The following is a 27,965-nucleotide window of genomic DNA, read 5'->3' as shown; positions in this document are numbered from 1 at the left end:
GGCAGCATAAGCCTGGCCTTTTACTGCCCTGGGAATCAGGCTGAAACCTCTCGAAGCCGCCATAATCATCATGGGCGAGCTATCTCAACAAGATCTTCGACAAATCTGGACCTGGAATGCGGAAGTGCCGGAAACCATAGACGACTGTGTGCATGAACTTTTTTCTCGAACCGCTCGAAGATATCCGCAATCGACAGCAGTATGCGCATGGGATGGAGAATGGACATATTCTCAACTGGATGACCTTTCGAACCGGGTGGCACAGCATCTAGTGGCCTCTGTGCCAACTGGAAGCGCCGACAATGCTGTAATTCCGCTATTCTTCGAGAAGTCGAAATGGACGCCCGTTGCTATGCTGGCGTGCTTCAAAGCCGGCGCCGCCGTAGTCACCCTGGATGTCAACTTACCGGAGCAGCGTCTGAGATCGATCGTGCAGCAGGTGAATCCACCCCTGGCGCTCGCATCAAAGACGCAAACGAGGACTGCAACATTGATGATGAGCCATGGTCATGAAGTGGTGGTAGTTGACGAATCGTTCTTTGATCGAAACCTGACGTATCGAGCGGACGCTTTGAAGATGCCCTCTGTGTCTCCTTCGCAGAAGCTATATGTCTGCTTTACCAGCGGATCGACTGGACATCCTAAAGGTGCTGTAGTACGGCATTTCAACCTGTGCTCTGCAGCAGCACACCAACATGCTGCACTTGGCTTTGCCACTTCTACACGGCTTTACGAATACTCGTCGTATGCTTTCGATGTCTCGTACGACTCTTTGCATGTCCTCATAGCAGGCGGCTGCCTGTGTATCCCTTCGGAAGAGGATCGAGTTGCGGATATTACGGCATCTATCATTAGGCTCCAGGCGAACTACCTTCGAATCACGCCTACAGCGTCGAGGCTGTTGGACGCTTCCCGTCTTGGGGAAGTCCACACAGTGAGCTTCATTGGGGAGCCTTTGAAAGCATCAGACTTGGCCCAATGGCAGGGCCAAAAGAACGTCTACAACACTTATGGGCCAGTCGAGACGACTATCACAAGCACTGCATCTCTTGTCCAAGATTTGAACGACCCTGATATTGGAACTGGGCTTGGACTTGTCACTTGGGTGGTGGACACTGAGAACGATCAACTACAATCAATTGGCAAGGTTGGAGAACTGTTCCTCGAAGGCCCGTTAGTGGCCGGAGGCTATCTGGGTGATTATGAGAAGACTGCGGCTGCGTTCATCCAGGATCCTGCGTGGCTAGTGAATAGCCGATCCAGCGTGCATCCTGGACGTCGTAGCAAGGTCTACAGAACCGGTGATCTCGTTCGTTACATTGGAAAGACAGGCAAGCTCTCGTTCGTTGGCCGCAGAGACAACCAAGTGAAGATAAACGGACAACGAGTTGAGCTTGGCGACATTGAGAGCAATATTGCGCAACTTTTCAAGCTCTTCCAGCCCCAGGTTGTCACAGAGGTGACCAAGCCAGGCGACAGCCAAGAGATGAGCCTCGTTGCTGTGATTACCAGCCAGTCGGTTCCCTTCGACGATTTGGCTGCCGCCGTGAAGGCGACGGACTTGCAAGAAGCCTTGGCCAACTCACTGCAGCAATACATGATACCACGAGTATTGCTGCCTCTTTCACGAATACCAACGACCCCAACCGGTAAGACCGACCGACAGAAAATTCGCGAACTAGCTGCACCCATGCTTGAAGACAAGGTGTCGCAGACATCGATTTTTCAGCAACCCCATACAGATATGGAAAGGGCGTTGCAGAGACTATGGGCCAAGACGCTCGGTATTGATGCCTTCAGAATTTCAATTTTGCATAGCTTCTTCGAGTTGGGCGGCGACTCCTTGAAGGCCATCAGCTTGGCAGCGCTTGCACGTCAGAGTGGCCTCAACCTGACCGTTCCCAACATCTTGAAACAGCCAAAGCTCTTCAAACAAGCACTCTTGATCTCTCAAATCTCTGGAAGTGAAGAGATTGAAGGAGTTCATCCTTTTGATCTGCTACCAGCTGCTGAAAAGAACGAGTTGCGGCTGCTGGCTGCTGCTCAGTGTGGCGTACAACCACACGAAGTGGGCGACCTGTATCCCTGCACGTCGATGCAGACGGGACTGCTAGCCCTTTCAATCAGGCGACCTGGTCAATACATGGCACAGGGCAGTTTGCGACTGAAAATGAACGTCAACGCTGACCGCTTCAAGGCATCGTGGGAGGCTTTGGTGGAAGAGAACCCTATTCTACGGACCCGCATTGTTGACCTTGCGGGCAAGTTCTACCAAGCAGTCATCGATGAGCCTGTCGAGTGGATGCAAGATGCTGAAATGGTCGATAGCGAAGCCATGGGCATTGGAAAGCCTCTGCTCCACGTTGCGTTACAACACAGTCACGAAGATGCGTCGCCCAAATTCGTATTCACCATGCATCACTCGCTGTACGATGGGTGGTCTATGTCGCTTCTTCTAAAGCAGCTCTCAGAGGTTTACGAGCAAAGCAGCTCTGGCCACTTTGTACCTTTCCGAACATTCATCAATCATGTTGTTGGCACCGGCGATGGCAAAGCGCGGGAGTACTGGGCGTCACAATTCGAGGAGTCTGAAGCACCGCAATGGCCACAACTGCCATCAAAGAGTTACCAACCCACGTCAGATAGCCACATCCGTCACCTCGTGCAGGGCGTGGATTGGCCAGTCGCAGACATCACGCCGAATGCCATTCTCCGGTCAGCCTGGGCTTTGCTCGTATCCGCGTACACTGGATCCGATGACACAATTTTCGGAGCGGTCCTCCTTGGTCGACAAGCGCCTGTTCCTGGCATCGAGGGCGTCATGGGACCTACAATAGCTACCTGCCCTATCCGAGTACGGACGCCACCCTCCCAGTCTGTCACATCGCTACTCTCTGCTGTGCAAGAACAGGCAGCAGATATGATTCCCTTTGAACAGACAGGTCTCTCAGAGATCCAGAAGATATCGCCGCAGTCTTGTCATTTTCAGTCGCTGCTCATCGTTCAGCCGTCAGATGACAGCGACGCATCGAGCCCAGCGAATTCTATATTTGCTAATGACCTCGGTAATGCGGTAACAGAGGATCTCGATGCATTCACGACGTACGCTTTGACGGTTCAATGCACTCTCGGCTCGGCGAACTCAGACATGATACTAGATGTGTCCTCTGATACCGCGATCGTCAGTGAGGCTAGGGCGCAAAGGGTTCTCAGCACTTTTGAGCAGATACTGAGGCAAGTGTGTGCCTTGAGCGGTTCAGACCTTTCTACGGCTCAGATCAAGCGGATCGGTCAACAGGACGAGACAGACGTGTATGCCTTGAACAAGCACATACCTTCTGCTGCCCATGAAGACATCGTGGACATCATTGCACGAAACATGACAGAGAAACCCAGTGCTCCTGCAGTGTGTGCTTGGGACGGCGACCTGACCTATGGAGAGCTAGACGAGCTCTCATCTGCCTTGGCGAACACTCTGCAGTTCGAAAATGTTACGAAGACGCAAACAGTCCCCTTGTTCTTCGAGAAAAGCAAATGGATGACGGTGGCACAACTAGCCGTGGCCAGAAGGGGAGCCGCATGTTTGAATTTGGATCCTGATTTGCCCCTCGAAAGGCTTCGCTACATGGTCAGCCAAGTCAACGCACCCGTGATGATTGCATCGAGATCGCTGTCAGACAATGCTGGAAAGCTCGGCGATGCACCTGTGATCATCGTGAGCATGGACGAGCTTGCCAATATGACGAACGCCAGCAAGTCGTTCGAGCCGGTAGTTGTGGATGCTGCGGTATACATCCAGTATACTTCTGGGACCACTTCAGCACCTAAAGGGACTGTGGTTACTCGCGGTAATCTTTCCAGCGCTTTCTCAGCGCAACGAGACGCCTTCGCTTTGGATGCTTCGTCCCGAGTCTATGATCACAGCTCCTATGTCTTCGATAACCACTGGTTGAACATGTGGTATGCGCTCGCGAGTGGTGGATGCCTATGTGTGCCTGCGGGTCAAGATCGAATGGACGACGTATCGGGTAGCATTCGCCGCTTGCGAGCAAATTGGGCACTTTTGATACCCAATGTAGCACGTTTCATCGATGAAGAGACTCTTCGTTCAATGCACCGGTTGTATCTTGGGGCTGAGTCCGCTTCCCTAGATCAGATGGAACGCTTCAGCAAGTACGTCAATACGTCTATAGCTTATGGACCGTCAGAGGCCACCATCGTGGCGACTGTCTCTCAGAGCTACTCCCCGGGAACGAGCCCCAAGAACATCGGTCGAGGTGTCGGTGTAACCACTTGGATAGTTGACCGAGAAGGTCAGCACTTGAGTCCAATCGGGGCCGTCGGTGAGCTGTGGCTTCAAGGCCCTCAGGTGGCGACAGGTTATCTGAACAATCCCGAGAAGACAGCCCAAGCTTTTTTCTCGAGAGCACCTTGGCTTGACGAACTTCCAGATACGTACCAGAACCGTGGTCGACTGTACTCCACTGGAGATTTGGTCTATTACAACGACGATGGCGACATCATTTTCATGGGCCGCAAGGATACCCAAGTCAAAGTCCGAGGACAGCGGGTCGAGCTAGATGAAGTCGAACATCATCTGCGTGCCTCTTTGCCATCTGAGAACAGCAACGAGGTTGAGGTAGTTGCCGAAGTATTCAAACCCCGATACAGCGATTCGGCCATCTTGGCGGCCTTCATTGGTCTTCCCGATGAGATCAGAGAGCCCGTGTGGCAAAAGCTTGCCTCAATTGATGGCGTATTGGCAGAAGTTGCGCCCAAGGCAATGATACCATCAGCTTTCATGGGACTCCAGCAGATACCCGTTACTGCAACTGGGAAGACTGATCGACGCAAGTTGCGTGAAATTGGCGCATCTATGAGCATCGAAGAGCTGAGTGCCATGCATCCCGCGCGTTCCAAGAAGAAGAGGCTTCCTTCAACGGAGATGGAGACCACACTGCAGCTTCTGCTCTCGGAAGTTCTCGGCATCGATGGCAGCCAGATCGGTGCTGATGACAACGTCTTCACGACTGGTATGGATTCGATCGTTGCAATGCGCTTGGTTGGGGTTGCTCGTGAGCGTGGACTGGCCTTGAGTGTGAGCGACATCTTCACGACCCCTAAGCTTTGCGATCTTGCCTTGAAGGTCCACCGCTCCCATGGCCCAAATGCGCAGGAAGACTTCGCTGCCTTTGCACTGCTGCCTCGTAGTCTTGACACCAGCTCAATCCGTCAAAGAGTAGCTACTGCATGTGACGTCGACCTTGTGGCGGTGGAAGATGTATATCCTGCATCAGCCCTCCAGGAAGGACTCGTGGCGATGACCGGGAAGCATGATGGCGACTATGCCCTTCGGTCAGTCTTGGAACTCCATGACGAGATCGACATTGACCGCTTCCGAGCAGCTTGGGATCAGATACAGAAACGGCTGCCCATTCTGCGAACACGAATCGTTGGCCTTGACATCCCCGAACTCCCGCTGGTGCAGAGTGTCATTGATGAACCGATAGCTTGGTCTCAGTATAGCAGCTTGAACGAGTGCTTGGAGCTGGAACAATCTATGGGATTGAACAAGTCACTTTCTAGATTTGCCTTTGTGTTCGACCCAGAAAGTGGCCGCCGGCTATTTGTGCTTTCTCTCCACCATGCCTTATACGACGGGTGGTCGACACAATTGCTGCATGAAGAGGTCACACGTGCATACAAGGGCGAGCAACCACAGTCTTTGGTACCTTTCACTCGGTTCATCGGCTACACCAACGAGATGCAAGGACAGTCGGAGTTCTGGAAAAGGCATCTACAAGGTTCTGAGGCTATGGCATTTCCTTCATTGCCCTCGATTTCCTACCAGCCACGCGCCGACGACAGAGTCGAATATGAGCTCGCCGTCGATTGGTCACGAATCCCCGTAACCCCATCCAACGCCATTCGTGCTGCGTGGGCGATTCTCCTAAGCTGCTACTGCGATTCTGACGATATCACCTTTGGGTCAACGATCTCTGGTAGACAAGCTCCCTTGCATGGCATTGACAAGATTCCAGCCCCAACTTTGGCGACGATCCCAGTGCGAGTTGCACTCAACAAAGACATGGCCGTTGACCAGCTCCTCAAGAGCGTGCAGGACGACGCCGTGGCAACGATCCCATACGAACAATTCGGAATCCAGAACATTACGAAGCTTAGCGACGATGCCGAATGTGCCTGCAAGTTTCAGACTATCGTAGTGATCCAGCCAAAGGTTGCCGCCGGGTCGATCTTTAGGAGCTTGTCAGACTTTTTTGGAAAGCAAGTCGAGGTCGCAGATGCAGGTACCTTTAGCACGTACGCTGTCATGGTCGAGTGCCAGCTGAAGGATGACGGGATGCACCTACGCTTACTGTTCGACTCGCATGTGATCACTTCAAAACAAGCATCACGCCTGGCTCTCCAGCTTCAACGGACCTTGTCGCAATTGTGTTCTGCTGCAAATTCTGGGACTCAGGTTGGCGACATTGACCCCATGACCGACGAGGAGCATTCTCTGATCTGGAGCTGGAATGGGGCATTACCAGAGACTGTCGATGGCTTGATGCACGAGGTCATTGCTGGTGTCTGTCGTACCAACCCTCATGCGCAGGCAATTGCAGCATGGGATGGAAACCTCACTTACGAAGAACTGAATGCGTTGGCGACAGGACTGGCGCATCATCTCGTGCAACAAGGCGTTCGACCTGGAGCTACCGTACCCCTATGCTTCGAGAAGTCTTTGCTCATGCCAGTGGCAGCTCTCTCAGTGTGGAAAGCTGGCGCGGCCTGCGTGGCACTCGATGTCTCACAACCTTCTGCTCGATTGCAGATTATAATTGATCAAGTCAATGCCCCGCTGATCTTGTGTTCAACAGAGCAGAAGGAGGTCGCGACGCAGTTGGGTCGCTCTGCTCCTGTTGTGGTCGACCGAGCTTCATTGAATCGTTTTGGTGATTCTGCTAATGTGCTACAGCTTCCCTCTGTTTCATCCTCGAGCCCTCTTTACCTAGCGTTCACCTCCGGCTCGACTGGGCTACCGAAAGGTGCCATTCTCTCCCACGCGAACGCTGTCATTAGCTGCAAATATCAGTTGCAGGTCCTTGGCTTCCACCCGAACGCCAGAGTATACGACTTTGCTTCCTACGCCTTTGATGTGGCATGGGGCAATCTCTTCAGGACTCTTGCTTCCGGGGCTTGTCTCTGCATACCATCAGAAGCCGATCGAAAGAGCAAAATAGTCGGATCCGTACGCGCACTCAAAGCGAATCAAGCCTCATTCACGCCGACGATGGCGAGGCTCTTTGATCCTTCCGATCTGCCGACTCTCGAACTTTTGAGGTTTGGCGGGGAAAAACTAGAGGAGGCAGACCTTGTTCGCTGGCGTGGCAAGGTCAAAACCATGAACGTATACGGCCCAGCTGAGTGTACTCCGATCAGTACCATTGCTCACACGGATGGTCCAAATGCCCTCGAAGGCGGAATTGGCAAAGGATTCGGTGTCTGCACATGGCTAGTAGACCCCAAGGATAGCTCGAGGCTCGTTCCAATCGGCGGCTTGGGCGAGCTGTGGTTAGAGGGACCTCTCGTGGGACTTGGATACACGGACCCTGAACAAACAGCGAAGGCTTTCTTCGATGGGGCTCCTTGGCAACGGATGGGCGGATCTGCTCAGAAACGCGCTAATGGAAGGTTTTACAGGACGGGAGACATCTGCAAATACAACGAGGATGGCAGTCTTCTCTTCATCGGACGAAAAGACTCGCAGGTCAAGATCCGGGGCCAACGTGTCGAGTTGGGTGATGTGGAGCATTTGATCAGACGTCACATCCCGACAAGCAACGAAATGCAGGTGGCAGCCGAAGTGGTCATGCCGAAAGGCAGCAATGCTCCATGCTTAATCGCCTTTCTTGCAAGTACGTCGCAAGACCAATCTGCTGGACCAGAAGTCCGCCTCATCAAGGATCTGATATGCCACATCGATACCGAGCTCGCACAGGTCGCGCCTACAGCCATGCTTCCCACAGCATATCTAGAACTTCCAACCATTCCTACGAATGCAAGTGGAAAGACAGATCGTCGTCAGCTGCGGAATATCGGCAGCTCGATGACTTTGGAAGAGCTGGCAGCCCAGCATCCCTCCCGCACAGAGCGGCAACCGCCTCAGACGGAGCGAGAGTTGCAGGTACGACACCTATACGCCTATGTGCTGGGCATAGACCCCACTACGATTGGACGAGACGATAGCTTCATGAGGATAGGCGGCGACTCGATTGCTGCAATGCGCCTTAGCGCTGCAGCAAAGGCAAGCACGCCATCGCTCAGGATTTCAGTTGCGGATATACTCAGCTATCCGCGGGTGAAGAGCCTTGCCGAAATGGCGCAAGAGATACAGGAAGAGACAGAGCTGGAAGTGGTACAACCCTTCTCGCTTCTACCCGCGGCTGTCGATATCGCATTAGTCTGCCGAGAAGCTGCAGCCTTGTGTCCTGGACTTGGTCCCGAACAGATCAAGAATGCCTACCCGGTCACATCACTACAAGCCGGCCTCATGGCGCTGACGTCTAAGCGTCCTGGTGACTACGTCGCTCACTTTCGATTCGAGCTGTATCAAGACGTCGATGAAAGCCGCTTTCGACGAGCATGGAACGCCGTTGCTCAAGCTGACATCCTACGCACTCGCATTGTCGATATACCCTCATGTGGCGGCTTGACTCAAGTCGTGACTGACCAAAACGTCGACTGGCTCCAAGCCGAGAGTCTTGATGATCTTGACGGGTTGTTGTTAAAGGACGCAATGAGACTTGGCAAGCCTCTGGTGAGGGTTGCCCTGACATCTCACGGCGACAAAAACTTCTTTTCTCTAAGCATGCACCATGCGATCTACGACGGTTTGTCGCTGCAATTGCTTCTCCAAGCTGTCGAGAAGGAGTACTTGAGCTTGCCATCTCAGTTGCGACCAATCAGTCTCTTCATCAATCATATCCAAGATGCAAGCTCGACAGAGGCAGACCAATACTGGCGCACGCAGTTCGAGGGAGCAGAGGCTGTGCAATTCCCGGACATCTCCTCCGCTGGACCGAACTATGTGCCACAGTCTGATCAGCGCAGAACGACCGCCGTGGACAACTTGACCTGGCCGAAGGCGAGCAATTTTACCACGGCCAGCCTAGTCCGTGCTGCGTGGGCAATTCTCGTCTCTCATTACACCGCCGTTGATGAGAGTGTCTTCGGTGCCGTTCTGTCCGGCAGGCAGACAGCTGTTTCGGGCATTGAAGATGTACTTGGGCCCACCCTTGCTACTTGCCCTATTAGAGTGATAACGCGCACCAACAGCACCGAGTCACTGGGAGAATTGATCACTCGTGTCCATCGCCAAGCTGTCGACATGACGCCCTTCGAACAGACGGGTCTTCATCGTATCAGGAGAGTCAGCCCTTGTGCTCAACAGTGCTGCAACTTCCAGTCCCTGTTGGTTGTCCAAGCTGCCAGCACAACCTCGCAGAGCCAAATTTTCGCCAGTGTCCCTTCGGGTGTAGAAGATGGTCCGGACACCTTCTCAACCTACGCCATCCTGCTCGACTGTCGAATCACAGCTGATGGCTTGAAAGCCCAGGCGAGCTTCGACTCCAAGTTGGTTCCTGCAGCCAACATGGAACGTCTTCTGGCCTCGTTTGAGACCATCGTTCGACAACTATGCTCTGTCGACCTTAGTAAGGCATCTATACGTGATATTGAGGTCGCAAGTAGCCAAGATCTTGAAAAGATCCGGCTCTGGAATGCAGTGTTACCTGAAGCGACTGAAGAGTGTATTCATGATCTGATCGCCAAGCGAGTTCGTGAGCAACCTGAGCATCAAGCTGTTTCCGCTCACGATGGCGACTTGACATATTCTGCTCTGGACAAGCTTTCAACTCGGTTGGCTTGCCACGTCCTGGCGGAGATAAATCGACACGGGCAGTCCTCCAAGAGTCCAAGAATCGTCCCCATATTCTCTGACAAAAGCAAGTGGGTGTCTGTCTGCATGCTGGCGACTGCGAAGGCTGGCCTCGCTTTCGTCACGCTCGACGTTAAACAGCCGCTTGGACGATTGGCTTCTATTATCCGACAAGCTGAAGCGACCTTGGTACTGAGCTCTGCTTCCTGCCTGTCACTTGCTCGATCATTGTCGGACAATGCTTTTGAAGTCAGCCATGAGGTCCTCAGCTCGACGCCAAGTGACATCGGGAAGAGCTTACCGTCAGTCTCTCCGGGTGATTTGCTCTATGTTGTGTACACCAGCGGGAGTACGGGCTCTCCAAAGGGCGCTCAGATCTCACATGCAAACTTTGCAAGCGCTGTCAAATACCAGCAAGAGGCTCTCAGATTCAACAACGCCTCGCGTGTCTACCAGTGGGCATCCTATGCCTTTGATGTTTCCATATCAGACTGTCTGCACACGCTGACAGCCGGCGGAACCCTTTGCATACCTTCGGAAGATGATCGTTTATACAACATCGCCGGCTCTGTCAAGGAACTTTCTGCCAACTACCTGCACATGACCCCCACGACTTCAAGACTCGTAGAAGACATACCTGAACTGAAGACGATTCAATTCAGCGGCGAGGCTTTGAGGCAAAGTGATGTGGCAAAATGGAGCAACGGATCCAGATCTATCATCAACTCTTTCGGCCCTGCCGAATGCTCCGTGACTGCAACCGTCGCAGATCTTACAAATGCGGATAATGCCCATCAACACAGTGATCCAAGCATTGGTAGGCCTGTGGGAGGTGTTGCTTGGGTTGTCAACACCTCTACCGAGCGACTATCTGCGATTGGAGCCGTCGGAGAGCTATTCCTTGAAGGTCCGCTTGTTGGCCAGGGTTACCTCCACGATCCTGATAAGACTATGGCAGCTTTCATTAAGAACCCGCCCTGGCTACTTGAAGCTGGCCGCCAAGGACTGGTCTACCGAACCGGTGACCTGGTCTCATTGAAACCAGGTGGCAGCTTGTCCTTCGTTGGCCGCCGAGATGCCCAGGTCAAGATTCGTGGGCAAAGACTTGAGCTTGGTGAAGTCGAGTACCATGTGCGTAACAATTTGAACACATCGTCGCTCGAGAACGTTCAAGTGGTTGCCGATGTGGTTGATCGAGCAGGAAGTCAACAACTGGTGGCATTCATCAGCTTGACCCAGAGCTTGTCATCTCCTGTAACCGCTCAAGAACTGGAGCAGCTCGGAAGCAGATTGACGACAGGTATCGAAGAGAAGCTCGCGAAAGACGTTCCATTGTACATGGTGCCGGCATTCTATATTCCGCTTACGGCGATCCCACTTACAGCCACCGGCAAGACCGACAGACGACGACTTCGCGAGATTGGTGTGGCTTTCACACTTCAAGATGTTGCAACGACAAAGCCCAGTGCTGCAAGACCACCGACGACTGAAGTTGAGAAGCAACTGGCGATCATCTGGTCGCAAGTGTTAAACGTACCGCTGGCATCAATCTACCCGGATGATCTCTTCATTCGCTTGGGTGGCGACTCAATATCGGCGATGCAAATAGTGTCTCGTGCAAGGCAGCGCGGAATCAGCATGACCGTGACGGACGTGCTTCAGGCACAGACGATCGGAAAGCTGGCCTCCAGGAGCAAAGTCGCCGAGAAGAAGCCACAGGTGAGTAAGCAGGTTGAAGGAGATAATACTGACTGCTTTCCTTTGTCACCAATACAGCGTCTTTTCTTCCAGAACAATCCCGATGGTGCCAACCAGTTCAATCAAAGCTTCTTGCTCAGAATCAATCGACCTGTCGTGTCGAGTACCTTCGCAAGAGCCATCGATGTGCTCGTCGCCCGGCATGCGATGCTCAGAGCCCGATTTCGAAAGGACGACCAAGGACATTGGCAGCAATACGTCGATCTACCTGGTTACAGCATGTCGCTGTACGCTTTCGAGGAGCATCACGTGAACGACATGCGTGACGTGCAGCCCATCTGCCAGCGTCGTCAGGAGACACTTGACATTCAGCAAGGCCCAGTGTTTGCTGTCGACTTCTTCAATGTGCCCAATGGAGCACAAGCAGTGCTGTTCACTGCCCACCATCTTGTAATCGACCTTGTCTCTTGGCGTGTCGTCTGGCATGACCTCGAGCAGCTTTTGACGAAAGGAGGTCTGGACCAGGCCAGACCAATATCTTTTGCTGCTTGGGTCAAAGCTCAGATTCATGATTCAGATGAGCAGCCAGAAAATGGCCTGCCTGACGTCGATGGCAGCTCTGCGTCTGGGTTCTGGGAGGTAAGTCCCAAAGACAATACACGCCGAAACTCCGAGACCTTTGATTTCAGGTTAGACACCGATGTCACTTCCAGATTGTTGCAGGATATCAGTCGCAACATACGCGCAGAGCCAATGGACATCATATTGGGTATCTTGATACACACCTTTCAATGGCGATTCCAGGATCGTGGTTCGCCGGCACTATGTGTCGAGGGTCATGGTCGAGAACCGCTTTCGATAGGCGACAAAGACATGTCGACCACCGTCGGATGGTTCACCACGATTTATCCTATACGCATAATTTCCACGGCTGGCGAAGAGATACTACACACTGTACACTGTATCAAAGATGCCCGAAAACGGATGACAGGGAGAGGTCGAGCGTACTTTGCCTCCCGCTTCTACAATCCTGGGGGCGACAATCACCTTCAAGACGAGGACCCTGCGGAGTTTCTCTTCAACTTCACGGGAGCACTCCAACAACTTGAAAGCCAGCAACCCTTCTTCAGTCAAGAAGACCGGCCAGAGATGCTCGGCAGTAGAGCGCAGGTGCACGCAGATGTACGGCGATTTGCCTATATCGAAGTCAATTGTGGTGTAGAGAAAGGCGAGCTTGAGCTCTCCTTCATCATCAACAAGTCAATGAAGCATCAAGATCGTCTGCTCGAGTGGATGACGGCGTCTGTTGATGCGTTCAAAAATGGCATTCCATTTGTCTCCAACAGCCACAGTCCATTCTCTTTGAGCGACTTTCCCATGCTTTCGACCACCTACCATGGCCTTGATCTAATCTCGCGCTCTCTGCTCGAATCCGGGATATCTCCAAACGACGTCCACGACATATACCCCACATCACCGTTGCAGGAAGGCATTCTTTTGAGCATCGAGAAGAATACGGCAAGCTACACAAACCAGCTCATGTGGAGATGCACTCCCACTTGGCCACATGACAAAATCGATGTCGAGCAGCTGTCGAAAGCATGGCAGGCTGTGGTCCGGAGTCACTCCATCCTTCGAACAGTGTTCATTACCCATCCTGAGACCGGCCGCTTCCTGCAGGTTGTGCTAGATGGCTTCGAAGCCAGCATTCGCAATGTTGATGGCGATGAGAGAGCTCCCGAGAACACCCTACAGGCTCTTGAGACTATCGCCTTTCCGGATGGTCGACCCCTGCATGGGTTCACAGCATGTAAAAATACTCGTGGCGAAGTGGCCTGCAGGTTAGACATCAGCCATGCGCTCATCGACGCTGTCTCGATTGCGCTTATCAAGGGCGATCTGCTGGCGGCTTACAATGCCCAAACTCTACAGCCTGCACCATCATTCTCCAGCTTCATCGGACACCTTCAAAGGTCAGAAGGGAAGCTTCTTACTCATTGGAAACAGCGGTTAGCAGACACGCCTGTTTGCGAGTTTCCACGCACCGCAAATGCGGTTGTGGAGTCTGGTGTACTGCACGCTTCGATGCCAGTATCCAGTCCGCGGACTTCAGAGGTCCATGCGTTCTGCATGAAGGCGCAGATGACAAGATCAGTCTTTGCTCAAGTCGCCTGGGCCTTTGTATTGGCCCATTTCACCGGCATGGATCGGATTTGCTTTGGAAACCTTGCCTCCGGCCGTGACACTCCTATCGATGGTATCGACAAGCTTATGGGCCCTACCATCAGCGTGCTTGTTGCGGAGATCGACCTCACTTCACCACTGATCCAAGTTCTTGAGCAGACCCAGAAGAGATCTATCGAGGACCTCGCTTATCAGCACTGTTCGCTTGCTGAAATGATAAACGGGGCTCAGACTGGTGTTGGCAGGCTATTCAATACTAGTATCACCGTCCGCAAGGAGACGGAGGTCAGTCCAAATGGAGCCTCTGGACTGACTCTCGACACTATCAACTGGGAAGATCCTCAAGAATACGACCTTGTCCTTGGTGTCGGGCTCGCGGAGTCTTCCACTGATTTCTCGATCTCATATCGAAGAGACGCCGTCAGCGACGAGGCCGCCCATTTGGTGATCAAGAAACTGAATTCAGCAATTGATATGATCCTAGACTCATCAGCAGACTCCACCATGACGGCACAACAACTAGCCGATGTTCATCTTCTCGACCAACACGATCTGTCGCATATATGGAAAAGAAATTGGAAAGTCCCCGAACCAATCTTGAACCATTGCGTGCACGGTCTTATCGAGCAGACTTCACAGAAGCAGCCAGATACTATCGCCATCGACGCTCACGATGGCCGACTTCTGTACGGAGAGCTGGACCACCTCTCGAGCAGATTAGCCTTTTACATGTCATCTCAAGGTGCACGGCGAGGCATGGTCGTGCCTGCTTTGTTCGAGAAGTCGATGTGGTTCCCTCTGGCACTTCTTGCAACGTGGAAGACCGGAGCTGCCACTCTTGCGTTGGATCCGAGTCTTCCTCTCGAACGTCTCAGATCGATCACCCAGCAGGTGAAGCCGCCCTTTTTGCTCTGCTCACCTAGCACAAATGCTTTGGCCAAGGATCTCACGCCGAAAGGGGCGATCTTGCGCGTTGATCAGCAGTTTTTGAACAGCCTTCCAGTCCAGCAGGCTGAGCAATCGACTACATTGCCCTCTGACTTGCTCTACCTCAACTTCACCTCAGGGACGACCGGGCGGCCCAAAGGAGCACAGGTTACGCATTCAAACTTTTGCTCTGCAATAGAATTTCAGCAAGAAGCTCTACGGTTCAGGTCAACCTCTCGGGTACGTTCCCAAGCACATTTCCCGTGGACTATGCACTGACGTGTATCAAAGGTTTATCATTGGGTGTCGTGCGGGTTTGATGTCGTATACTCCGACGTGATCCACACGCTCACCGCGGGCGGTAAGTGTATATATTCGCCTTGAGGCTTAAACTGATGATAGAGATAGGCACGCTCTGCATCCCTAGCGATTACGAGCGGATGAACGACATCGCAGCATCTATGCGAGTTTTGAAGGTGAATTATGCTCATCTCACGCCGACAGTCTCACGACTGCTGCAACCGGATGATGTTCCAACACTTGAGACTCTCCAGTTTAGTGGCGAGCCGCTCACTAGCGACGATGTGGCACGATGGAGATCAAAGAGCGTTCTCCTCAACACATACGGACCAGCTGAAGCCTCTGTCACGAGCACTATTGCAAGCGTTGGCCTGGCTCAAGGTGACCAGGAACCTTCTATTGGACACCCTTACGGCGGTTTGGCTTGGGTCGTCCATCCTTCTTCCATCAATCGTTTGGTGGGACTTGGAGAAATCGGCGAGCTTCTCTTGGAAGGACCACTTGTGGGCGCTGGATATTATGGAGACGAGGTTCAGACTTCTGCTGCCTTCGCTGAAAATCCCGAATGGCTCTCTCGAGGTGCCCCTGGCTTTGAAGGACGACAGGGCAAAGTCTACTGTACCGGCGATCTCGTATGCCAGCAGCCAGACGGCTCTCTGAAATACGTTGGCAGGAAGGACAACCAAATCAAAATACACGGCCAACGCGTGGAGCTTGGCGAGATTGAGCACCACATTCATGATGAACTCGAATCGACACATGGCCAGCACACCAGAGTTGCAGTAGAAGCAATCGCTACCGCCAAAGCTGCTGAGCCCGCCTTGGTTGCTTTCTTGAGCATAGAAAGGCATATCGAAGACCTTCCAGCTCACATTGCCAACATCACCGGCGACTTGACCGATCGTCTATCTGCCAGGCTACCTCACTACTTCATTCCATCTCAATACGTTGGCATGGAACAAGTGCCGCAAACAGCCAATGGAAAGCTCGATCGTCGTCGCCTCCGAGAGATTGGCGCCAGTGCCTTGACACAGCGTGCGGATCACTCAGGCCCAGGCTCCTCAATCCGAGGAGGTCCTGCAGAAGAGCGTATGCGCCAGCTGTGGGTGCAGGTGCTAGGGCTTAATGATCCCCTTGGCATCCAACTTAACGACAGCTTCTTGAATGTTGGTGGGAACTCACTGGGCGCCATGAGGCTGGTTGCCGCCGCACGAGACGCTGGGTTGAAGCTCACCGTGGCTGAGATCTTCAGGCATCCAAGACTGAGCGATATGGCGATCCGAGCTCGCGTGTTGCAGCATGCCAACAATATCATTGAGCCATTCTCGCTCTTGTCTTCGGAGATGGGCGGCAAGAACAGGCTGTCCACCGTCGAGATCCAGCAATACGTCGCCCAAAGCTGCCATCTGGACGAGTCTTGCCGGGTGGAGGACGTCTTTCCCTGCACGCCTCTGCAGCAAGGCTTACTTGCGTTGACAGCCAAAAGACCTGGAGACTACGTGGCTCACATGACCTTCGACTTGCGGGCCGAAGTGGACATTCTACGGTTGCAGCAGTCCTGGGAAAAGACCTGCCTCCATTTTCAGATCTTGAGGACTGTCATGTTGAGCTTGCCGGATTTTGAAATGGTACAAGCGGTTCTCAATGCCTCGATTGAGTGGCAAACGTACGATAGCCTCGTCTCTTACCTGGATCGGTTCCAGACCCAGCCAATGGGACTAGGGACTTCCCTTACTCGTGTGGCATTGATCCACGGAGAGCAGACGAGCACGAAATTCATCCTCACGATGCATCATTCCATCTATGATGGATGGACGATCCCTTTGCTCATATCGTCGCTCGAGCGCTCGTACCAAGGGCTCACTCTCCAACATACTCCGCCTTTCCAGGCATTTGTCAAACACATCCAAGAGACCGACCAGCATGCGGCAAAGGAGTACTGGCGAACACAATTTCATGGGCTGGAGGCAAGCCCGTTCCCTTCCCTACCTACTCCAACTTACGTTCCAAGATCTGACGAAAGACTTCATGCAACGTTCACAAATATCTCGCTTCCTACTGGCTTCACTGCTTCGACGGCCGTCCAAGCTGCCCTAGGCGCACTGATCGCCCATCATACGAACACTAACGAAGCACTTTTTGGACTAGTCTCCTCTGGAAGACAAGCCGATGTCCATCACATCGATCAAATGGCTGGCCCAACAATATCGACCGTGCCTATCCGAATGGCTGTGGAGTTTCAGGGTACCATACATGACATGTTGGCTCAAGTCCAAAGCCGTTCTACTGGAATAACTGCTTTTGAACAATCTGGCCTCCAGAACATCCGAGCAGTCAGTGAGTCTGCAGCGCGAGCATGCCAATTCCAGACCTTGCTTGTTGTGCAGCCGGAGCAGCCTGTGGGCAATGTCGACAGTCCAATATTCGAGCAGCACAGTAGAAACCTGCTGAAGGGCGAGGCTGATGCATTCTCTACGTACGCTGTGCTTCTTCATTGCGAACCCGCCGCACGTGGAGAAGTGAACATACAAGTCAGCTTCGACTCCCATGTTGTATCTCGAGGATACGTACAACGCCTGCTCTGGCAACTGGAGACGGTTTTGAGACAGATCGGCACAGTTGATCCCGCAACCAAGCTGCAAGACATTCGGTTCTTAAGCGGGCAGGACTTGGTTGACATCCGAAGATGGACTGAGGTAGTCCCTTCGCCGGCTACTGATGCCACTGTCGACGAGCTGTTCCAGATCGCAGCCAAACGCTTCGCCGACAAACCGGCCATATGTGCCCACGATGGAAACTTCACGTACCGGGAACTAGACCATCTTTCCACATGTCTAGCTCATTACCTTGTCACAATAGGGGTGGGACCAGAAGTTACAGTCCCACTGGTTTTCGAGAAAAGTGCCTACACTGCAGTGGCTGCCCTGGCCGTCATGAAGGCTGGCGGCGCTTCTGTGCTGCTGGATCCTGGCCTCCCAGTAGAACGATTGAGATCCGTTGTTCGACAAGTTCAGCCTCTCAAAGTCATGCTCTCGTCGGTTTCCAAGCAAAAGACGGCAAAGTTTCTCGACAAATCAGAGATCATGGTCATCAACCGTCTCAGCCTACAAAAGCTTAAGCACGACGAGTTTCAGGGCAAAGAATTGCCAGTATTGAGCGCTGATGATTTGCTCTATGTCGTGTTCACGAGTGGCACAACGGGGCTACCTAAAGGTGCGATGATCACCCATTCGAACTTTTCATCAGCTATTCGCCATCAGCAGAAAGCGCTCGGATTCCACCACGGCGCTAGAGTCTATGACTTTGTGTCATATTCATTTGACGTTGCCTGGAGCAACCTACTTCACACCTTGACCTCTGGCGGTAAGTAACCCCTATTCCGGCCTATATGCAACACAATGCTAATTTGCATAAAGGCTGCCTTTGTGTGCCTAGTGAAGACGAGAGGATGTCAGACATTGCTGGCTCGATGCATCGACTGAATGCCAACTATGCCCATCTCACACCAACCGTCGCCAGACTGATCGATCCAGCACAGTTGAGTGCCTTGAAGACGTTACAATTCAGTGGAGAACGTCTGACTGCGAGCGATGTGGCTCGATGGGATGTCGACATGATCAACACTTATGGGTAGGTTCGAGCCTTTTTGAGCAGGACTTACAAGTACTGACCAGAATTTGTAGACCCGCAGAGGCCAGCGTCACCAGCACCATTGCTGTGATTCATTCTCAGAACCGGCACAAGGCTTCTGGACTCACAAATGGGCATTCCCTGACAAACGGTTCTGCTGACGAGATAGAAGAAGCTAGAAGCTCTATCGACAAAGACCCCAGCATTGGAAAGCCCTTCGGCGGTGTTGCCTGGATAGTCTGTCCCAACAATCCACAGCGTCTCTCAGCCATTGGTGCTGTTGGTGAGTTGTGGGTAGAAGGTCCATTGGTAGGGAAAGGGTACCTCAACGACATGGCAAAGACCGCCACAGCCTTCGTGGATGACCTACCTTGGCTCAAAGATATCGACATCGACCACACCCAGCGACAACGAGCGTATCGGACGGGAGACCTCGTGCAACTCAATTCAGATGGTACACTCTCGTTTACTGAGCGCAAAGACGCTTCTCAGGTCAAGATCCGCGGCCAGAGAATCGAACTCGCGGACATCGAGACCAACATTCGGAATAATCTGCCAATGGACAGCGCAATACAAATCTGTGTGGAAGTGGTCAAGCTTCAAGGCAGCACTGAGGCTACTTTGCTGTGCTTCCTTAGCTCTGAAAACGTTGCCCATGAATCCCTCAAAGGCGAAACAGCAGAAATCGTGGCTGTCCTTGATGAGAGACTGAGACAGCTGCTACCGGCATACATGTGTCCGTCGGGGTGGATCCCTCTCACTTCAATTCCAGTCACAGGGACAGGAAAAACAGATCATCGTTCGTTGCAGACGCTGGGTGCGTCCTTCACCCTCAAAGCTGTGCAGGAACGTTACCAAGTGCAAGCCAAACGCCGGCAGCCCAATACAACCGAAGAGTGTCTGATGCAAGCTCTTTTCGCCGACATCTTGAAGATTGACAAAGATCTTATCAGCGCAGAAGACAACTTTCTCCGCATTGGGGGCGACTCCATTGCTGCTATGCGGCTTGTGGCTTCTGCTCGGGAGCAGCATGGAGTCAACATGAGCGTTGCCGATGTCTTCAGAAATCCTGTCCTCAGTGACTTGGCCAATACTCTGGAAGCCTCAGAAAACCACGTCAACGATGATGTACCCGCTTTCTCATTGCTGTCATCGATTGAACATCTGCACGGGACAGAGCGACCATCCCTCGAAGACATTCAGCAGCAAGCAGCAGCCATGTGCTCCGTTGAAATTGTCCAGATTGAAGACATATATCCCACGACTGCACTCCAAGCAGGGCTACTCGCCATGAACGCGAAGAGCTCTGAGCAAGACTACGTCCGGAAGAAAGTCCTCAGACTACGAAAAGATGTTGATATCGATCGATTTCGTCAAGCGTGGAAGACAACAGTGGACGAACATCCGATTCTGAGGACCCGAATCGTCGACGTATTTGGTTTCGGTCTTCTACAAGTCGTCGTTCGAGATGCCATCTCATGCTCCTCAGACACAAATCTACAAGACTACCTCAAGCGCAACGATGAAGAGCCTTTTGGTCTTGGTCAGCCTCTGTGTCGTATGGCCATCATTGATTCTGGACGAAAACACAGTTCCGTTTCGGAAGATCGCTTGTTCGTCCTGATGCTGCACCACAGCCTGTACGATGCGTGGTCGCTGTCTCTGATCGACAAAACGGTCGATGCGGCCTACCACAAGACGGAACTACCTCATCGTGTTCCGTTCAAGAACTTCATAAGAAGCATCGCGTCAGTCGATCGCGGCCGCCAGATTGCGTACTGGAGTGAGCAGCTGCAAGATGTCGAAGCAACGCCATTCCCCAAACTTCCCAGCCCATCGTATCAGCCTCGCGCTGATCGGAGCCTGACTTACAGCATTACCCACATACAATGGCCAGGATTGGGTTTTACACCTGCCACGACGATCAAAGCGGCGTGGTCTGTGCTTTTGGCAAGGAGAACAGACTCAGAAGACGTAACCTTCGGCGCTGTCTCGTCTGGGCGACAGGCACACGTATCTGGAATCCATGAAATTGTCGGGCCAAGTATCAGCACCATTCCGGTCAGAGTCAAGCACGACTTTCAGGACAGTACTGCTGGGGAGCTTCTCCGCAATATTCAAGATCAGTCTACGGCTTTGATTGAGTTTGAGCAGTTCGGGCTTCAAGAAATACGAAAAGTCAGCGATGATGCCGAAAGAGCATGCGGATTCCAGTCTGTCCTCGTGGTTCAAGCTCAAGAAGGGCAAACGCAATCTGAGAGCTTGTATGCTCCAAATGAACAGTTCCACAATATGGACAGAAAAATGGGCACGTTCAGTACATATGCGATCATGCTAGAATGCCAACTGGGCTCCGACGACGTGACGATCCACCTAGGGTACGACTCTAATGTCGTTTCAGAAGCTCATGCCGGCACGCTTCTGTCACAGTTCGAGACAATCCTTCGCCAGCTTTGCGAACATCCTGAGAGCAAGCTGTCGTCGGTCGAGACAATCAGCAGCGAGGACATCGAGAACATTTGGTCCTGGAACGCAGTCGTACCAGAACGCATAGAGAAATGTGTCCACGAAGTATTCTCAGAACAAGCAGCACGTCGACCAATTTGTCCGGCAGTGGAAAGCTGGAACGGTTCCATGACCTATAGCGAACTCGAGAAGGCATCGACAAAGCTCGCTCGGTATATCGTGGGCAAAGCCAAGCAGAGCATTACTCCAGAGATGGTCATACCACTGCTCTTTGAGAAGTCCAAATTCACACCGGTCGCCCAGCTTGCTGTAATGAAGGCTGGTTTTTGTTCGGTCGTAGTCGACACACGGCTGCCCTTCGAACGTCAATTGTGGACTACGAAGAAAGTCGGCGCAACCATGATCATCGCCTCTAGAGCTCACGCTGAGCCAGCAAGCCGTCTACTGCCTAACGACGTCCTTGTCCTTGATGAAGACATCTTCAAAACTGTTTCGTCCCCTCAGCCAGAAGGAGATCTCCCGAGGGTGAGCCCATCGGCACCCCTCTACGTCAATTTCACCTCAGGATCTACTGGCGAACCGAAAGGCGTCACAGTCTCACATCGCAACTTTGCAAGTGCCTTATGGCATCAGCGGGATCGACTTACTCTACCCGAACACAGCAGTCGTGTCTACCAGGGGATCTCCTACAGCTTTGATGTCTTTTGGTATGAGACCCTGCAGGCCCTCACGAATGGCGCTTGTCTATGTATCCCAAAGGAGGAAGATTGGCTCTCTGATATGGCTCAAAGCATGCGAGACTTACTTGTAGACAGTGCGATGCTCACACCTACAGTAGCCAGACTCTTGGACCCCAACGATCTGCCGAACTTGAAAAGATTGGCGCTGGCTGGAGAAGCTATGGAGGCTAGTGATGTTGCGTTTTGGAGCCAGATTGAAACGCTGCATAATGCATATGGCCCTGCTGGTAAGTGTAACCGAGCTTGTTATTGTGCCTTTTCTGACTATATACAGAGTGCTCGGTGTTCGCCACTGTCAATGAGATCGACACACGCCATGTCGTAAAGCCTCACATTGGATTTGCAGCAGGTACCGTGACGTGGGTCGTTAGACAAGATAATCCAGAGCAGCTGGCATCCATTGGTGAAGTTGGGGAGCTGTATCTGGAGGGACCACTCGTGGCTGAACACGGGTACCTGTCGGATCCAGACAAGACATCTGCTGCTTTCATCGAAGATCCTGTCTGGCTCCTACGCGGCAGCGCAGATATGCCCGGTCGTCATGGTCGACTTTACAAGACTGGGGATCTAGTCCGCTACATTGACGACTGCAGCGGGAATCTGGAGTTTCTTGGTCGAGCAGACGACCAGGTGAAGATCAATGGCCAGCGAGTTGAGCTGGGCGAGGTTGAGCGTGCAGTCCAACAATGCATTCCAGCAGGTGCTCAGTTGAAGCCTGTGGTTGAGCATACCAAACCTAAAAACGCCGAAAAAGCTCGTCTCATCATCTTCGTGGCCGGGGAGCATGGAACAGGAGCAGAAGAGCAAGAGATACCGATGACAGACCTCGCAACCACTGTGCATGAACAGTTGACAGCCACATTACCTGCCCATATGGTGCCCTCCCACCTAGCCGCAGTCACGGAAATACCACGAACCGCATCCGGCAAGATTGACCGTCGACGACTGAGAGATATTGGTGCCGGCACCACTATCGGCGAATTGTGGCCTGTACAGCCTCGAACTGGCGCCTCTCGAGCACCTACGACTGCAAACGAGAAGGCTTTGGCACAAATTTGGGCCTCCACTCTGGGCATGAGCGACAAGTCCATCGAAGTTAACGACAACTTTCTCCACGCCGGGGATAGCATTAGTGCCATGAGATTGGTGGCTGCAGCCAGAAGAAGTGGATTGAACTTCACTGTCATGGACGTCTTTCAACACGCTCGATTTGAGGATCTTGCTCTGTTGCTCAGCACCGACAGGGGCCAACCTGCACAAGACATACATCCCTTTGAGTTGTTACGGGGAAATACCAGTGTTGCTGAAGTCCGTGCAACAGTTGCCAGGCAGTGCAATGTTAGTCCAAGCCAAGTTGAGGATGCTTTTCCTTGCACGAGCCTCCAAGAAGGGCTCTTGGCGCTCTCGAGCAAACGACCTGGCGACTATGTTGCCAAATTCGAGTTCCACCTTCGGGACGATGTCGACTGCGGGCGCTTGAGGGATGCATGGAAGCTCCTTCTCGCGGCTACTCCGATCTTACGAACAAGGATAGTCGAGCTTTCGGAAGGCTTGGTGCAAGCCATCATCAGCGAGCAGGCCGAAGTCGATGGTGACGCTCAGGTCATACCTGTGATGGGCACTGGATCTGCGCTTGTCCACGCAGCGATACCACAAGATCCGACTGGTGTCTTCAGCCTTACTATTCACCACGCACTATATGATGGCTGGTCGCTGCCTATGCTCTTCGACAAGCTGGCCAAATGCTATGGCGGTGCGACTGCTGCCGAACTTGAGCATACTCCTTTCCAACAGTTCGTGAAGCACATGCTTCAAATGACCTGCGGAGACATGGAGCAGTTCTGGAAGAAACGATTCTGTGGCTTGAACGCCATCCCATACCCTGCTCTTCCGTCCACTGCTCATCAACCTCAAGCCACGCAACGCGTACAACACAGGATCGGTAGCCTCAAGTGGCCGTCATCCTCAGATATCACAACGTCAAACCTCATATCTGCTGCTTTGGCCTTGCTCATTGGCAGTTATACGGCTCAAGATGAGGCGTTGTTCGGGACTGTAGTATCGGGTCGTCAAGCTCCAGTCCCAGGGATCGACACTGTACTTGGTCCCACGATTGGAACCGTTCCCACGCGTGTTTCAGTGGCCCAGCATGAATCTGTTCCAGAGTTTCTGGCTCGAATCCAGCGTGAAACGCTTGAGAGCAGCAAGTATGAGCAGACTGGTCTAGCTAAGATCCGCCGGATCAACGCTGAATGTGCCAGAGCTTGTGACTTCCAAACACTGCTCATAGTACAGCCCGCACCTGGAGAGAAGAAGCGTAGCATCCTATTCCAGGACGAGAAACCAGCTGCAGAGACTTCTACTGAAGACACAAATGAGCCTGATGCTTTCAGTACCCATGCAATTGTCATTCACTGTCTTCTGGTAAACGAAGGCGCGACTCTGCAGATCGGTTTTGACCCAGCCGTGATTTCCAGGAGGGAAGTCCAACGACAGGCAGAACAATTCGAGTCTCTACTACGGCAGCTCTGCGCGGTCGGTACTGCCCGTGAGCCACCAAAAGTGGGCGACCTTCAAGCAGTGAGCGCCAATGATACTCAAGATATCTGGCGGTGGAATGCACGCTCTCCAGAGCCCATTGAGAGATGTGTTCACGATATGATCGAAGCCGTGATCAATGCGGAGCCTCACTCACCAGCTATTTGCTCTTGGGATGGGGAGTTGTCTTATCGTCAGCTCGATGAGTACTCAACACGACTTGCCCAGCAACTGGCCAAACAAAACGTCAACGGCACCGTCGTACCGCTCTGCTTCGAGAAGTGCCTCTGGACCCCGGTTGCTGCACTGGCTGTCATGAAGGCAGGAGGCGCAAGCGTCACCTTGGATCCTTCAAGCCAGCCGGTGGATCGAATGAAGACTATCGTCGATCAGGTCTCACCTCTTGTGGTCTTGTGCTCAAGAAGCCAATTGTCTGTGGCTGAAAGGCTGTCGACGGTTTCAGTCGTTCTGGTCGACGAGGAGACAGTCCGAAGCCCATCAACTGCCGAGCAGCCTCTTCCAACCATTCAGCCGTCCTCTATTCTATATGTGGTATTCACCTCGGGATCCACCGGACTGCCTAAGGGAGCTGTGGTTTCTCATGGCAACTTTGCTAGTGCCGTGCACTACCAACAAGAAGCCCTTCGCCTCCATCCCCAGCCAAGGGTGTCAAGGGTGTTCGACTACGTCTCTTATACCTTTGATGTCTCTTGGTCCAACCTGTTGCAGACACTGTGCGCAGGAGCCTGTCTCTGCATCCCAAGCACAGACGAGCGGATGAATGATATTGCTGGCAGCATGCGACGTCTCAGGGTCGACTACTTGCATATCACGCCAACTGTATCTCGCCTGCTTTCCAGCAATATTCCCGATGTGGAGACGATTGCTTTTATTGGCGAGCCCGTCAAGGCGAGCGACGTTGCTCAGTGGCGTGGCCATGCTCAGCATATCCTGAACACATTCGGGCCCGCAGAATGTACTCCCGTGAGCACTGTCACTGAGCTTGACCCGACGAACGATGACGTGCCTTCTATTGGAAAGGCCATTGGCTCTGTGGCCTGGGTAGTCAATAAAACCCAGCCAAACCGACTTGTCGGGGTTGGGCAGATTGGTGAGCTTTGGATCGAGGGCCCGATAGTCGGTCAAGGATATCTCAATGACACCAACAAAACCGCGGCTGTCTTCGTGAATGACCCTACTTGGCTGACAGAGGGCAATAGTCTTGACATCTCAGGTCGCCACGGTCGATTGTACAAGACCGGAGATCTTGTCAAGTATGCCCCTGACGGATCCCTAATCTTCATTGGACGAAAAGATGCGCAGGTCAAGATCCATGGACAGCGTGTCGAGTTGGAGGAGATAGAGCATAACGTGCGCAAACACCTTGGTCGGGCTGACATTCAACTGGCCGCCCAAGTGATCCATCCACAAGATACCAAGGATTCGATTCTGGTTGTGTTCGCTGCAGGGTCGGAAGTAGATGACGATTCACTGAAGGGGCTGACTGCTACACTCAACGAGCGAATGGCGAGCATTGTGCCAAGCTACATGATACCTTCGGTGTACATACCCGTACAGAAGTTACCCATGACGGCATCAGGAAAGCTGGACAGACGTGGATTACTGCAAATCGGAGCGTCACTGTCTCGCGAACAGCTAGATGAGCTGCGACCAGCATCCATCGACTACGAAGCACCCAGAACCTCTGCGGAGATGCAACTTCAACAGCTGTGGGCTCGCATACTGCGCATTGATACCAGTAAAATTGGTACCTGCAGCAGCTTCTTCGAGCTTTCAGGCGACTCAATAAGTGCTATGCGGCTTGCGAGTGCTTCCCGAGAAGCTGGATTGTCTGTGACTGTGGCCGACATCTTCACCTCACCCAGACTGAGTGACCTTGCAAGTCGAATGAAGAGTTCGGCCGACAGTTATCTTGATCCAGAGCCTTTCTCTACCCTGCCTGAAGACGTGCATGACAAAGGCTTCTTTGAACAAGAGGTTGCCGCCAAAATTGAGCATGCCTATGGGCGTATCGAGGACGTGACGCCCATCAACAGCGCCCAAGAAAGGTACATCAAAGCCGCACTGAACGAACCCCTTCGGCGTTGCTACCACTGGTGGGTTGACTTTCCTGCTGGGACCGATGTTGGACGACTCTCCGAGAGCTGTGCTCGTCTGTGGGAGCACATCGAGATTCTCAGATCAATTTTTGTCCTGACGCAGGACAAATACTGGAGAGTCGTCTGCAACGGCATAGAGCCCTCCATCGCGGCCTATCAATGCGATGAAGATGTAGCTCAGGCGGCAGCAGCCACATACAGAGAGGACTCTAAACTGATGCTCCGTCTCGGGACGTGCTGGACAAGATTTATGATCCACCATTCGTCAACTGGACCGGTTCGATTGACAATGAGGTTGTCTCACGCCCAGTACGATGGACTCAGCATGTCACACATTCTATCCGCACTGCTCGCCTTCCAGGACGGACACTCTCCCCCACCAGCTCCTTCTTTCTCTGGTTTCATCAATCACTGCCAACGGAAAAGTGAATCAAGCCAGCGGTACTGGACTTCATTCTTGAAGGGCTCCCGGATAACTACCATCGTCGACAATAATACAAGTCTCGTGAACACCCAAGACTCGTCCATCGTGTTGAAGAGGAGGGTATCTACCCCAGAAGTTTCAAAGTCTTTCACTCCCGCGACAGCCTTCACCGCGGCCTTCTCCACCGCACTCCGCAAATCCACACACCAGACGGACATCACATTCGCCCTCCTCATCTCAGGGCGTTCGAGTCTTCCACCAGGTCTCGAAAACGTGGTTGGTCCCTGTCTGAACAACGTCCCCATTCGAGTAAGGGAGCAAGATGGAGCAGACTTCGAGGAGGTAATGCGAGCAATCTACAACCAGCGCGTGCAGAGCCTACCGTATGAGACTTACAGCTTCGACGACATTCGTCAAAACTGCGTCGATTGGCCCGAAGAGCAACGAGACAGCGGGTTCTTCGTGCACTTCCAAGATTATGAAGAAGATGCCTCATCAGGCTCGACGAATTCAGGGATGAAGCTGACCCCTGTTGAGAAAGATGAGGCGATTGAGAGTCAGCAGATCACGGTGCTGGCAACGCCATGCGGAGATGGCCTAGAGGTGGAAATGAACGCTAGTGCGAGATTTCATTCGAGAGGTGTTGTTGAAGGATTGTTTGAGGAGTTGGTGAGGGTACTGAAAAGCATGTGAGATTGATTTCGATGGCGTTTTGGTTATGGACAAGAGTTACGAGGATTTTAATCGACTTTAAATTGGGAGTACGTTCGCGGTAGTCGTTATAACACAATCTATCACTCGGATTGGTTTCTCTGTGCAGCCTCACTTGTCACTTCACTCCTGGCTTTAATACGATCCTTGGATCGTCTTCACCGTCTCCCTTGCCTCTTCAATCAATTGCGTGTTCACTCAAGTCCTCACTTCGATGCCGTTTTCTCGTCACTACTGTCTTTAGTCTCGACTTCACAGATCGATAAATACCCTATACTCCTTCTTTG

The 27,965-nt window shown here is 52.7% G+C and overlaps 1 protein-coding gene across 1 annotated transcript; it reads left to right on the top strand.

Moving 5' to 3' along the window:
• Positions 1-70: 70 nt before the first annotated feature.
• M409DRAFT_49038 (uncharacterized protein) lies at positions 71-27,660 on the top strand (the record flags this gene model as incomplete). Its single annotated transcript, XM_033811125.1, has 6 exons — positions 71-14,989; positions 15,041-15,110; positions 15,158-18,412; positions 18,466-18,679; positions 18,733-22,112; positions 22,160-27,660. 6 exons carry the CDS (start codon positions 71-73, stop codon positions 27,658-27,660), a joined length of 27,339 nt encoding a protein of 9,112 aa, XP_033675060.1.
• Between the last annotated feature and the right edge of the window lie 305 nt (positions 27,661-27,965).

Source organism: Zasmidium cellare (assembly GCF_010093935.1).
Source record: "Zasmidium cellare ATCC 36951 unplaced genomic scaffold M409scaffold_1, whole genome shotgun sequence".
NCBI classification, from domain to species: domain Eukaryota; kingdom Fungi; phylum Ascomycota; class Dothideomycetes; order Mycosphaerellales; family Mycosphaerellaceae; genus Zasmidium; species Zasmidium cellare.
Note: the sequence above shows the minus strand (reverse complement) of the source record. Positions and strands in the feature narration are given on the sequence as shown.